The following is a 12,361-nucleotide window of genomic DNA, read 5'->3' as shown; positions in this document are numbered from 1 at the left end:
TACTTTTATTGTTCATCAGTGTCATAGCCTTTTGACCACTGAGTCTGTAAAAGATTCATTGTTCTGGGTTTCTGTGCCTAGACCCCACAGATCATTCGGTTAAGAATGGACTGGAATTTTTATATGTCTTTGTAGGGAAGGAAAAATGCACTGTAATGTCTAACCCTTGTACAGTGGGTATTTTTTTAACTTTTTCCACATTTCAGAAAATTGATCTTCACTGGGTAATGCTGGGTGTAATATAAACTCAGGAACTCAATCGTTGCTCTTCATTCTATGAAAGACAGTGAAAATCACACCAGGGCTGAATGCAATTCTTTGTTTTTTGGAGTGAGCTCTCTTTCTCTTGTGGAAGAAGGAGAGCTTGAGTATATAAATGAAAAGAGAAAGTAAATTATTTGTAGTTTGGGTATACAAAATGTGTCTTAGTTCTAGTTTTCCTTGTTTTCTGTTTTATTCGCTTTTGCTTGTATGTTAATATGTAACATTTGAAATATAGGATTAGCCAGGCTATGTTAGTGGCTAGGCAATTCAATTGCTGAAGTTAGTAGGAAATTTACACATAGATCTTGAGTACCCTTGACCCTGGCTCTCCTTATTCAGTAAGTTCTGTAAAAGAGAGGACGCTCTGTGGTAGCTTCAGAGAGATCTCAGGGAAGTCATTAACTTGTTTCCTCCACGACACATTGGTGGGAGACATAAAGATATAGCCTGTCAAGTCTAGACACAGTGGGCCCAATTCATCCCCAGTGTAGCTCCATTCATTTTGCCCAGTGAGTCTGGGATGAATTCAGATCATTTTCTGTTAATACTGTTTTTGTTTCATTGACAAAAGTGATTGTACTGGCTTGTGATTACAATCTTTCCCAAAGAGGACCATGTTCATATGAATGCTGACTAAAAGCAAATACAATGTCTGTGGGAGTTGGTGGGAAAAAATTCCTTCCTAATGAAGTGACTGGTGTCAAGGTCTCTGACTTTTGTACAGAGCTCTGAAAAAAAAGGCTGGATGGCTTTTGAATGAAAAAAAGAGTTAAGAAACATAAATCATATTGCATTGTTCTCTTCTCTTTGACACAGATGAGCTAAGTAAGAAGATTAACCGTGTAGATCTGGTTCAAACACAGCCTGAAAATTGTTAAATTTACTCTTAGGTGTTTGAATTTTTTTTTAATGAGAGGTGGTGTTAACTAATAGGTATATAAACATAATTCTTAAATTCCCATTTTTTTTCTCCCCCTTCACTTAGTAAAGAGTGCTCAGCAGTGGTGTCTTGAAGTCGAGTCTATTTTTGATGTAGTCAGCTCCAAGCCAGTTGCAGGTCTTGTGACTGTGAACATTCCCAAATTAAAAACGCAGCAAACGTTCAGTGTGAGGCTTCAACCTGGAGAAGGCAGCATTGTGCTGCATGTAAACATCAACAAGGTAAGGAGGTGTGTGTGGAAAGCTAGTCAGCTGCAAAATGTTTCCCCTGGTTTCCAATGTGACTTTTCGCCTTCGTGCCAGTTTTAGCCCTCCCTCCCATTCCTTACTGTGTTCCTGACTTTTAACAACAGTCTTGTACCCCTTACAGGGTAGGAGAAGAGTTCTTTTGCTTTTTAAAATCTGATGTTTGTGGAGTTATGTAGTTCAGAGCAAAAAGATGATGAAGCCTTAGAAAAAAGATCACATAACACTGGCCACTGTTAAATGACCTATTTTGAGTTATTTGGGTAAATAACCGTTGGATACCCTGTGTCGCTTCGCTTCACTGGCAGCAGATATCTCACATGCTACTGTTCACTGGACTGACGGGGATCAGAATATACTACAATATGCATGATTGTCCCAGGACAGAGAGGAAACATTTCTCAAACCTCTTAGTAGATAATCTTCCAGGTAAATAAAAGCAAAAGAAAATTTTGTGGAGTAATACTCCTTACATTGTCTTGTCCTTTGGATCAGCAAATCTCAGGAGGAATTTTTGACTGGTAAAAGGTACTCTAGTGAGGAGCAAACTCAATTGAAAAATCAGGCTCAGGCCAGTGGACAGAGTGGGAGCCCAGGCAGGTGGAGCAGGAGCCACACCTGATGGAGTTCTCCATGGGACCTTCACTGCCACAGGACACACATTTGTGGGTGGTGATATGCTGTGAGCAGGAATTTGGGGCTTCTGACAATACTGGCGGTTAATAGCATTTGAGGTCCTGCCCTCAAGCTTTTCTATATTTTACTGGCTCTGCTGATTTTCTGCATTGCTGTGTAAATCTGCATCTGTTTTCCCAGTTTGACTGCATTGTGTGTGTGTTCTTGAGTTCACTTGTCAGTTGTTTGAGTGGAGAGAAAGCAAGCAGGGTGTTTATGTTCTAGTTTGTACATTTTGTGACTTGTGCATTTACGTGCTTTGTTTTATTTTGTCACAGAAGCCTAGAAACATAGTTTTTGTTAATGTTGTCATCTGACATGCAAGCTACATGAGCAATCACCAATACCCAGTTTCATTTAAAACAACCATTAGTCTCTGCTTAGCTTTTTAATGTATTATATTAAGCAGGTGCTGAAAAGTGAAACTTCAGAAATTATTTTTGCTTATTTAGTTGTCCCACCCCCAGCCCCAGAAGAGATCTGTTAGTATAGTGCAACTGCAAGTCTGGGAGGAAGCACTTCCTTCAGAGCAGAAGCAGCAGTGTTTCATTATTCTTTGTGCACAAAAGGCTTTGCTGCACGAATTCACATCAGGTGATTTTACGAGAAGCCCCGAAATGTGTTCTCATGTATTGACGAGGCTAACGGAGCCCTTACTCTGTACACAGACTTGTGTGGTGCATGTTAAATACTGAGAATTTAACACCAGAAATTTCCTTCTACTTAAGAGCTTATTGCAGATTATATTGTGGAGTCAGTAGGTGTTCGAGTGCTGCATATCACCAAGATGTTTATCAGCCTTCCTGCAGTTGCCACTCGAAGTGCTATGTTGCCAACATGAGAGCATTTTGCTTATTAGCTAGTGGTGAGCACAGGGGTGACATCATTAGTGGCCAATGAGACACTCCAGTCGTTCCAGGCAGCTGCGAACACTCCCTTGTTGTCGAGGCACACACTGAGTCTGTGGTTCCATGCAGCACAGAGATCAGTGCTTCCTCACAAGCGGTTATGATAATTCTGTATTGGAGAAGCTGGAAGATACATTCACGATATAGTCGTGGTTGTGTCCAAGTATAGCTACAGCCAAACATATTGTTGGGCTGCTTTCTGGCCTCAGTTTGTTTGAAAAGATTGAGGCACTCCTTGCATGACTATGTTCAGTGCTGATCCCTCCATTGTTTGGTTGCATGCATTATTGCTTTCTTTCCACAATTTTTGTGCTGTGCACTCAACTGGCAAATGCTGGCAACAGGATTGAGCAGCAGAAGTAGGCTGCTAGAGTGAAGATAAATATTCTGTCATCTTAGAGATTGTATTTCATGTTTGTAAAAATTACGGTGTACTAATGAGGCGATTAGGAAGCACAGAGAGACAAAGGAAAAACCACTGAAAGAATGAAAGAATTTGATTTAAAAGCTTGACATACGTGAAGCAGTCAGTATGGTCGCATATTACCAAAGTCACAGTTGAAAAGTGTCACTGCTGTATGTTGAATGTAGCATGGGATAGATAAAGGGATCAATGAGAGGAGGTGTATGATACAGAGCTCAGTGAACAGTGGCTGCTCCTGACACAGATATTTGGGGTTTGGAGGAGTAGTGTGTCAGTGTACCTCAGCTGAGGAGTAGCAGCCAGATGTGTGCATCCATGTCTGGGTGTGCTCATGGCCTATTGTGGACATGAAGTGATAGCCTGGACTTCAGCAGAGGAAATCATAGTTCTCTCTGTAAATGATTTTCACCTCAGAGCTGCAGCTGGAGACAGCATTAGCATATCTCACCTGAAGCACAAAACCTTGTTAAATTTGCGGTAATTCACCCAAAGGTATCTGAGCCCCAGGTGCATTTGTTACCTCTTTTTATATATGTTGCTCTGACTTTATCCTTTGTATGTTCAAGAGTTCTGCAGTGGAGGCTTGGTGGCCAAATGGACATGGAAAGCAAACTGGATACAACATGACAACAACTTTTATGATGGAGGAAGGATGCCAGATTGAGAAGTTTTCAAAGGTGAGCCCTTCAGCTTAGTTACATCTGGCATTGCACTGGTACTGTTAGGACATCTGCTCTGCGTAGCAGGTGTCTAGAGCTCTTAAATATCTTGATGGATTGTAATATGCATGTGAAAATGCTAATGAGAAATGAGTTTTTGTAATATCACAATGTATGGCTACCTGTTTTCCATTAGTCTTAGCTTGTATGGATGCCTTTACTTATATTCAGGCTGCAAGATGACTTAAAGTTAGCTGGAAACCTCAGAAGCGAAAAGATGTTTACTTCTTGAGTTTTCTAGCTTATGAAAAGAAAACAGCACTTCTAAACTTGATATACCATGCTCTTGGTTTTGTATCATGCGCTGAAAACTCCTTTTAGATTTCTATAAGATTATGCAAAGCTTTATTACTGAGATTTTTCTTGATAATTCAGTTTGTAAAAAATTTATGGGATAGACACATTCGTAAAACCTAACATACATTATTAGAATGTGGTAGATATGCTTCAGGCTCGAGAAGAGGTAAGATCTTAAATATGACCATAAAAGTAATATTCAGGAATTTTTGCATAAGGGTTCCTCTAACACCCTGGCTGTTTAATTATCTGTTTGGTTTTACTAAGAAGCCTAGAAGAGGTGATTTCCAATTGTCCATTAAAAAGAAAAATCATAGAGATTAGACTGGGCTCCTTATGCCATGAACATGTGGAAACAACCATGTAAATGTATGCATTTGTTAGATGTTTCTGGTGTGTATTGCTTCACTAAAAACTAACCTGGTCACCAAACATCTAAACTGCTATTTGCTGTAACATTTGTTCATGTGAAAAAACCCTATGAAAAACTAGTAGCTTCTGGTGTTGTAGTCTTTATACAGACTGATGAAGTCATAATAATAATTCTTTGCTGTTATTAGTGTTCTAATTTTGAAACAATTAAAAAACCCACACCAAGTAAACACAGCATATTATGCTTGGCAAAACTGGTTGTAGGAAATACGGCTATAAAGCCTGTAAAAAGGAAAATTCTGTTACTACTGTGTGAAAACTGCACAATGATAGAAAGCTAAGCAGTTCCATTTGGGTGCTTGTGTCAGAATATTTCATAGAGCTCTCTGGCATATGATCATAAGGACTTCATGGTCTACAACAGAAGCCTCTTATTTTTTTCTTCTTAAGGGGAAAGAGGGGGAAAAAGAAGGCATTGCACCACATAGTGGGCATTGTAAATTAACCAGCATATGAAGCCTTTACAGTTTACAGTGTGAAGTCAGATCATCCATCCTGTGTTTTTTGAATCTCTGTCTTGGATTCTGACAGACACACGTGTGCACACACAGCATCACCCGCCACCCAGAGCTGTATGAGTGGAAAAAGGCTCTGCATGCAGTTTTTTCATGTTGTAGCATAATTTTCTCTCATGTCAGCAGGACTGAATAGCAACATTCATATAGCTTAATAAGAACTTTGATTAGTTCAGGAGATACAATCAGGGATTAGTATTCCTGACAGTTGTTTTGTTGTCAGTTCTGTTGTCCATGTTGTAGTGACTGTATTCAAGAGGAATAACCCTTGCTTCCACCCTTTCTTACTTCCACCTTTTCTCTTCTTTTTCCCCAGAAAAAAAAATTAGTGGTGAGGCATTTCACAAGTGGTTTGTGTCCATATGAGTATCTACTTAACTTTGGACAGGAGAAAACTGACGCATGAGAACTGTACATGTGAGAAAACACAGCTTGATTTTATGTCAGATTTGGCTACACCTAGTTTGAACTACTTTCTGGATTCTGACATGTTAGAATAGTCTTCAGAACATTAACTAATCCTTTGGGAATACTTCTGGGTGGCCTTCCAGTATTTACTTGCAGGAGCTCTATAGAGCTCTAGCCAGCCGTGCTGGGAATCTCTTTGGCTGAGAGAAATAATTACTCATTCCAGTTCAGAATAGCAGAAAACCAAAGTAGAATAAAACCCAGCATCCAGGATGGGATGTGGTTTGGTTTTGGTTTGGTTTTCCGTTTGAGTATTTTGGTTTAGAGTTTGTTTCTTAGGATCATGTGAAACAAAGTCATATCTCAGAGTGAAATTAGTTTTCTTGATGGAGGGTCCTATTTGGTATTGGTAAGTTGCTTTTCTTCTTGCCGTCCCTACGTCAAGGAATTGCCCCATGAGGCATTTGTTTGCTTTTCAGTTCTGTTTCCCCATCTTTCTGCATGCCTGTTTCTCCAGCACTGTACTCAGAGTTTTTTGTTTTGTAAGGCTATTTTTACACTTTCAAGATCTTGGCCTCTAGCTTCTTTCCCTCCATCCCTTTACACACTCTTTTCCCCCTAGGCATTTTAGCATGACTTCCAGAAGTCTTTCCTTCTGGCTTTGTAGTTTTCACACCACTTTCATGCTGCTTGCTAATTTGTTAGTCACTGGGTTGTTCTGTGATCTTATTTCAGCTCTAGGCCTCTTTATCCTTACTACTTTTCATACTGCTAAATATGGGAATGCCAAACGTGATCCACAGGTCACCTAACTGTGTACAAAGCCTTTGTATGTGCCTTAAAAAACCAGGTATCTGTTTCATAGTTATGCCCAGAACCAGCTGATTGGTCTGTGGTGGCTAGAGAGTCTCTTGTGCGTGCTGCAAGACTGGGAGAAATGTTCAGCCCTCAGGCAGCAAGCTCTGCCAGACAGATTTCAAGGTGGCCAAGGTTTTGGTAGCCAGAAAGGCATGTAGCCAGGCATGTCAGATGCTGGTTATCTCCCATTGCCCTTCTTTTACCCCACAAGGCAGAAGGAAGCTGTAGTAGGAACAGGAAGATGTGCTGTTGCCAGATCGCCCCCGGGGGAACAATGGAGTTGCACTGAAACTTGAAGGCCTGGGAATGTGAGCTGAGGCTAAGGAGCTTTTACTCTTGCTGCTGCTGTCTGGGTGGTCCTGGCCTAGTGTTTCAGCCTCTCAGATTGCCTTGGGTTTGGCCAATTGCATGAGTTCCACTTGAGCATGAATAAAGCAATATCATATAACTTCTGTTAGTAATATATGTACTTCATTATGAATGCACTCTGAGACAGTCCCAACCTGCCTGATGACATCCATTAAGATGACATCCCAGATACTTTGGCAGCTCCAACTGCAGATCCCATTCCACTTTGTGCCATAAAAAAAGAGCCACAATGGAGACTGAGGAGTTTTTATCCAAGTAATTGAATTTACTGTAGGAAGGTCAGAACTTTTTCACCAGTACAGTACTCATACTGTAGTTTTTCTTTTGTAGCCTTCAGGAGTTAGGGTAGCTGTGAAAGTTGTATGAAACATTGGTTATTTTTTTTAATTCAACTTCTCATGTTAAACTAAGTCTGCAAAATTATAGGAATGGTCACTGCCATGATGCAGAGAGGTTTAGGTTGAGCTCAGTGATCTGTGACCTCCACTAATGCATCTAGTTTGTCACATGCATTGTCTCTATCCAGGTATTTGGTTAATAATTGTCCTGTTAACTTCAAAGCACTGAAAAGGAAGCAAAAAGAGGTGATTTTCTTTTTCTTCCCTACCACTAGAAATAGATTTCTGTCTATATGTGTAGTTCTTGATAAGTTGGAAGTTTAGAAAATGCAGTCCCATAGTGGGATTAGTAATTTCCCTTTTGCACTCCAGCCATGTCTGGTGTGTGAAATAAAGAATTGCATTTTGTCTTAAAGACAGGTGTATCATTTGCAGTTAACTAGGTTAATTTTAGCCTGATTTACTGACAGATACTTGCCTCAACTGAAGCGTGTGGCAGAGAGAGAACAGGCTGTACTCCCCAAGCTGACCTTTTGAAAAGGTAAAGCAAACAGTCATCTGAGGGAGGAGTGGTTGCTATCTTAGGAGTAGACTAGAAAAAATTAGTTTCCTGCCCTCCTGACCCAAACCTGTTTTGGCTAAAATTTACTATTAGCTTTCTTTCACTTTATTTAATTTTCCAGTTATCTCCCTATGATAATGAGCAACAGGTACAAGAAAGAAGTGTTTTCTTTCTGACTTAGACAAGTTGAACTGGAACAAGGATGCAGGAGAAAAAGTTTAAAGTCTCCCTGAAAGAGCTGTTTTCTGTAGGAGTTGGGAGGTGGGCGGGAGCTGACATGGCAGGTGGGGAAGGCACCTGTACAAATAAAGGGTCAGTGCAGTTGCAGTGCACTAACTGCTCTCTCATGGCTGTTTATGTCAGTGCAATCAGGATACCCCTCAGGGCAGCATCACTGCTTGTAGTAAAGTCCCAGAAAACGACTGGAATGATTTCCTGAGAACTTTAATTCTACCTCCAACCGGAAGAAGGAATGTTTTCTTGTTTCAGCATCACAATGCCATATATTAGGCTAAAAGAGCAGCTGTAATGGTTTGGCTTCTGCTTTTTCTTGAGATGTGCTTTTATCTGGAGTGATCTTTAATACTTTACACAGAGTTAGTGTTTATTTAGTGAACTGGTCTCTCTGAAACATTATTGCTGATCATGCTGTTCCAACACAGCTGTGATGGCCAGAGGCCACTTGCAAAGTGGCATTTGTGTTTGCATGCATATTTCTTCTCTTTAAGTGCTACAGCTATTAAAAAGGTATCATTTCAGAACAGCGAAAGGGGAAGATTTTGCTGGTACTACATGAATCTGATGCTAGGCATTCAGGGACAAGACTTAAAACTGAGCTGCCACAGTCTCCTGGGAGGAGAAAATTGCAGATTAAATGGTGTCTCTGATCTGGTGCAACCACTGTATTCCTCTTACTGGTCTGCAGCTGGACTTCTGACTGAGTTCTGCAACAACCGAACTGCATATGCCTCTTCCTTACATGCTTGCATGCACATGTACAATTGTTTGCTCATGCTTTCTCTTGCTCTCTCTTAAATACGATAGCAACTTCAAAAAGTGAACAGGTTTATTGAAAGAATTCTTTCTAGTCCTGTTACAGTGTCTTTTAAGCAAGCAGGAATTTAGAGATGAGACCATGTCTTTTGACTCCTTGACAAATTCTAAGCTGTTATTGTTCAGTTCAATCCCTTTTGTAATGCTTTTCTTTATTTATTTCGTTTTAATTCATATTTTGTCAGCTTTAAATCTAAGTTTCATATCTTCACAGGTTTATTTTCGAACAGTGGAACTTGTTCAGGAGCCTATTCCTGGCTCACCAGGTCTGAGTTTCTACTTCAGAATCAATGGTCGACCCATTTTTATTAAGGGCTCAAACTGGATTCCAGCAGATTCTTTCCAGGACAGAGTGACCTCTGACACGTAAGCCACATTTGATGTTCTCTAAGGATAAAGGATCATGTTTTCCTCCTCCTGATTCTCTCTACACCCTTTGTCAAAGGTTGGCTTTAGTGAGTAAAACTTTCAAGGTAGCACAGTAATTGTCCTGGGGTGAAGGCTTCAGAATTAGGGCTTAATTAACAAGAACAGATTTGAACAATGTTCAAGGCATGCAGGTGCAGTTACTTGTGGGAAGGGGATTGTTTGCAGTTCATAGGTTACTGACCTTTTGGGTATTTTTAGGGTCAATGCTCAGGCTGTTTGACCTTATTGCCTGGACACATCCATTGGTATTTGGAGGACATGCACTTCATCCATGTCCTAGCCCATGTCATGCAGGGTTTCATAAGTGCATAGCAGCTTCTTTTCCCTTTTCCTCATCTCATCTAGGCTGCTTGCCTGTCAATGCACAGCACCCCAGAGATGCAGGTGGGGTGGCTGTCCTGTACTTGGACTAAGCTTTGCTCTGGGAACCAGGACAACAGGGCATGCTACAGTGTGCATTCACATGCAATTTAGAGGCTGCCAGTATGATGCAAGGAAAAATGACTGGAGCTTGAAACCCTTAAAATGAGATTGCGAGTCTCAGTCTTTCTCCTCACCCTGTCACTTCCCCATTCTCGCTATGCATTATGGAACTCAGGAAGAGAATATACATTTCTGATTGTGGTTAAAGAGAATTTGAATCCAAGTAATTGACATACAAAGCAAGTAATATCAGAGGAGAAAAGAACAACATGAGTAATAAAATATAGTATTTTTAAATCTGGGCCTGCCAATACTTCTGTAAAAGCACTTACACATGTGTCACTCCATCTATTTCGTATGTGTTAACAGGACCAAGCAACTGTTCTGCACGAAAAATTGCTTTTTGAGAGCTTTGTCCAGACATGCAGGTTTAGAAACTAGAGTATTTTGATACTTTCTGAGTTCTAAGTCTTAGATTGCCTGCTAATGACTTAGATTTGGGGTTTTTTTTCAGTAGGGGAGTTGGTTTCTTCATTTTTTGTATCACCTTAGAAACTCTTAAGTATTACAACTTCACAGAACTTTTATATCTCCTTTTTGTATTTGACAGACTGAGGCTACTCTTGAAGTCTGCAGCAGATGCTAACATGAATGCCCTTCGTGTTTGGGGAGGAGGAGTATATGAACAAGATGAATTCTACGACATTTGTGATGAAATGGGAATAATGGTAAAAACAATAAACACAGAATACTTATTTAGAAACTGACAAGAACTTGTAAATGTAAATGAAAATCCACTTTAAATGAAAAAAATAAGAGGATTAATGCATAAGTTCTAACCATCTTTCCAAAGGACATTGTGGAGTATCAACACGAGAGGTCAGATCAACTTGATTTTTTGATTGGCTGGGGTTTTTTAGTTTTATTTTAATTTGAATGGTTTCTGATTACAAAGGCTGGGATGTCTGTTGAATCTGGAAATGATATTTTGGAGACTTTGTAGTAGAAGATAGCCATTAGGTAGAAGGTAGCCATGCTTTTCTCAGTTGTGGAAATGGATTTTATTTCTTTCAAAAGTATTTTCTTCCTTTTAGTAATAGCTGAGAAGGTTTAGGTTTTTTGGTTCAGACTTTCCATTTGGCCCATAGTCAAACATGGAAGGCATAATCCAAAGGGCCATTTTGAAAAAATTATAATTGAATATAAATGTAGCTGTAAGGTGAACACCTGCTTCAATCACTAATCCTACATGAGTACCTTTGATTATATGAGCTTGGAGGCACGTATTAATAAGTTTTGATGAAGTAGTGACTAGATGAATGAAAGTCAAGTTGCATCTGGTATTAAAAATCCCAAGAAGTGTGTTTGGTCTTAGTCTACACCAGGAAAACAGCGAAACAGAATTCATACCTTGCTGCTTTCAGATGTGTGTGCTTGCAAAAAAAAAAAAAGTTACATCTATTTTAGTCATCTGAATGAGTGTCCTGATTTTCAAGGCTTCTGAGCACTTACAGTTCTTTAATTTTTGACACCAGGCACCTTAAGTAGGCCACTTAGATCTGTGCCTGTACAGTGCTCAGTGCAAGATTTAGATCCTATTTAACAGCCAAAATAGCAAGTAAATGCAGAAAATCAGACCCTTATTCTGGAGGGGGCAGTGGTGGAGGTTTTTGGTTTTGTTTCTTCTGATGGTCTTGCAAAGGCTTAAAAGTGTATTGGAGTCAAGCTGTGCTTAAGGAAAAGCAGTCATAGCTCACTGAGGGAAATAGTGGAAAAAAGTTTCTTTCAATAGAGAGTTTTGACACCAACAGTCAGTAAAGGATTATGAGTGATTCTGCAGCAATAGCTTTGCTTTTTTTGTACAGTGTTAGGATTGTAACAATTATTAATGGCTCCATTATCCCCCACTGTCCTATTCTCTATCTTCAGTTTCCTTAGGGAATGTGTGCTGAAAAGAGCCACGTAAAAGCATATTCTCACTGCAGTGAAAATGCAACTGTATGTGGAGCTGGTCTGTCTCTCTCTCTATGTAGCATGGTGTTCAAAAAGTGGAGTCTCCTACAGACTCCTTTGGGTAAATCATGCTCCTTCTGGAGGACTTTTCATTAACATTTGAGATGGACTAGAAGGAATCTCAAGGTTACAGCAATTTAAAAAACAAAATGGGTAAACAAGAAATCTTATCCATCTCATTGGGCTTCCCTTCTCCTTTCTGTAATTCTCCTTCAAAGTACAAATGGAGTTTACTGTTGTTGAATTGAAAGGCTTGCTGTTCTCTAGTACCTACTTGATCTTTCTTTAAAGAGAAAGATCATTGTGTTTTTAGAGGATCTAATTTGTTTCTGCCCCTCTTACTGGGTAAGATTTGCTGGTTTTAAGATCATTTTGTATGGAGGTGTTTTCTTAACAAGTACACTTTAACATTTGTTAAGTGTGCTCAGTACCACATCAGAAGAATTATCATCTCTTCTCATTAAGTAATGGGTATTTGGTGTCACACCT

General features: G+C 39.8%; 1 protein-coding gene across 2 annotated transcripts in view; it reads left to right on the top strand.

The window, feature by feature from the left end:
- Positions 1–12,361, top strand: part of MANBA (mannosidase beta) — a 54,415-nt gene that overhangs the window by 24,231 nt on the left and 17,823 nt on the right. For both annotated transcript variants that reach the window (XM_042049664.1, XM_042049663.1), the window contains exons 6-9: positions 1,250–1,425; positions 4,023–4,133; positions 9,222–9,373; positions 10,470–10,587. In XM_042049664.1, the coding sequence (XP_041905598.1) occupies positions 1,250–1,425; positions 4,023–4,133; positions 9,222–9,373; positions 10,470–10,587 (557 nt within the window). The remainder of the gene's footprint in view (positions 1–1,249; positions 1,426–4,022; positions 4,134–9,221; positions 9,374–10,469; positions 10,588–12,361) is intronic.

The sequence above is a fragment of the Corvus kubaryi genome, unplaced genomic scaffold (assembly GCF_017639235.1).
Source record: "Corvus kubaryi isolate FWS band 111438036 unplaced genomic scaffold, C.kubaryi_AGA036_p1.0 71, whole genome shotgun sequence".
NCBI lineage: Eukaryota > Metazoa > Chordata > Aves > Passeriformes > Corvidae > Corvus > Corvus kubaryi.
This window is presented reverse-complemented; position numbering and strand designations above follow the sequence as displayed.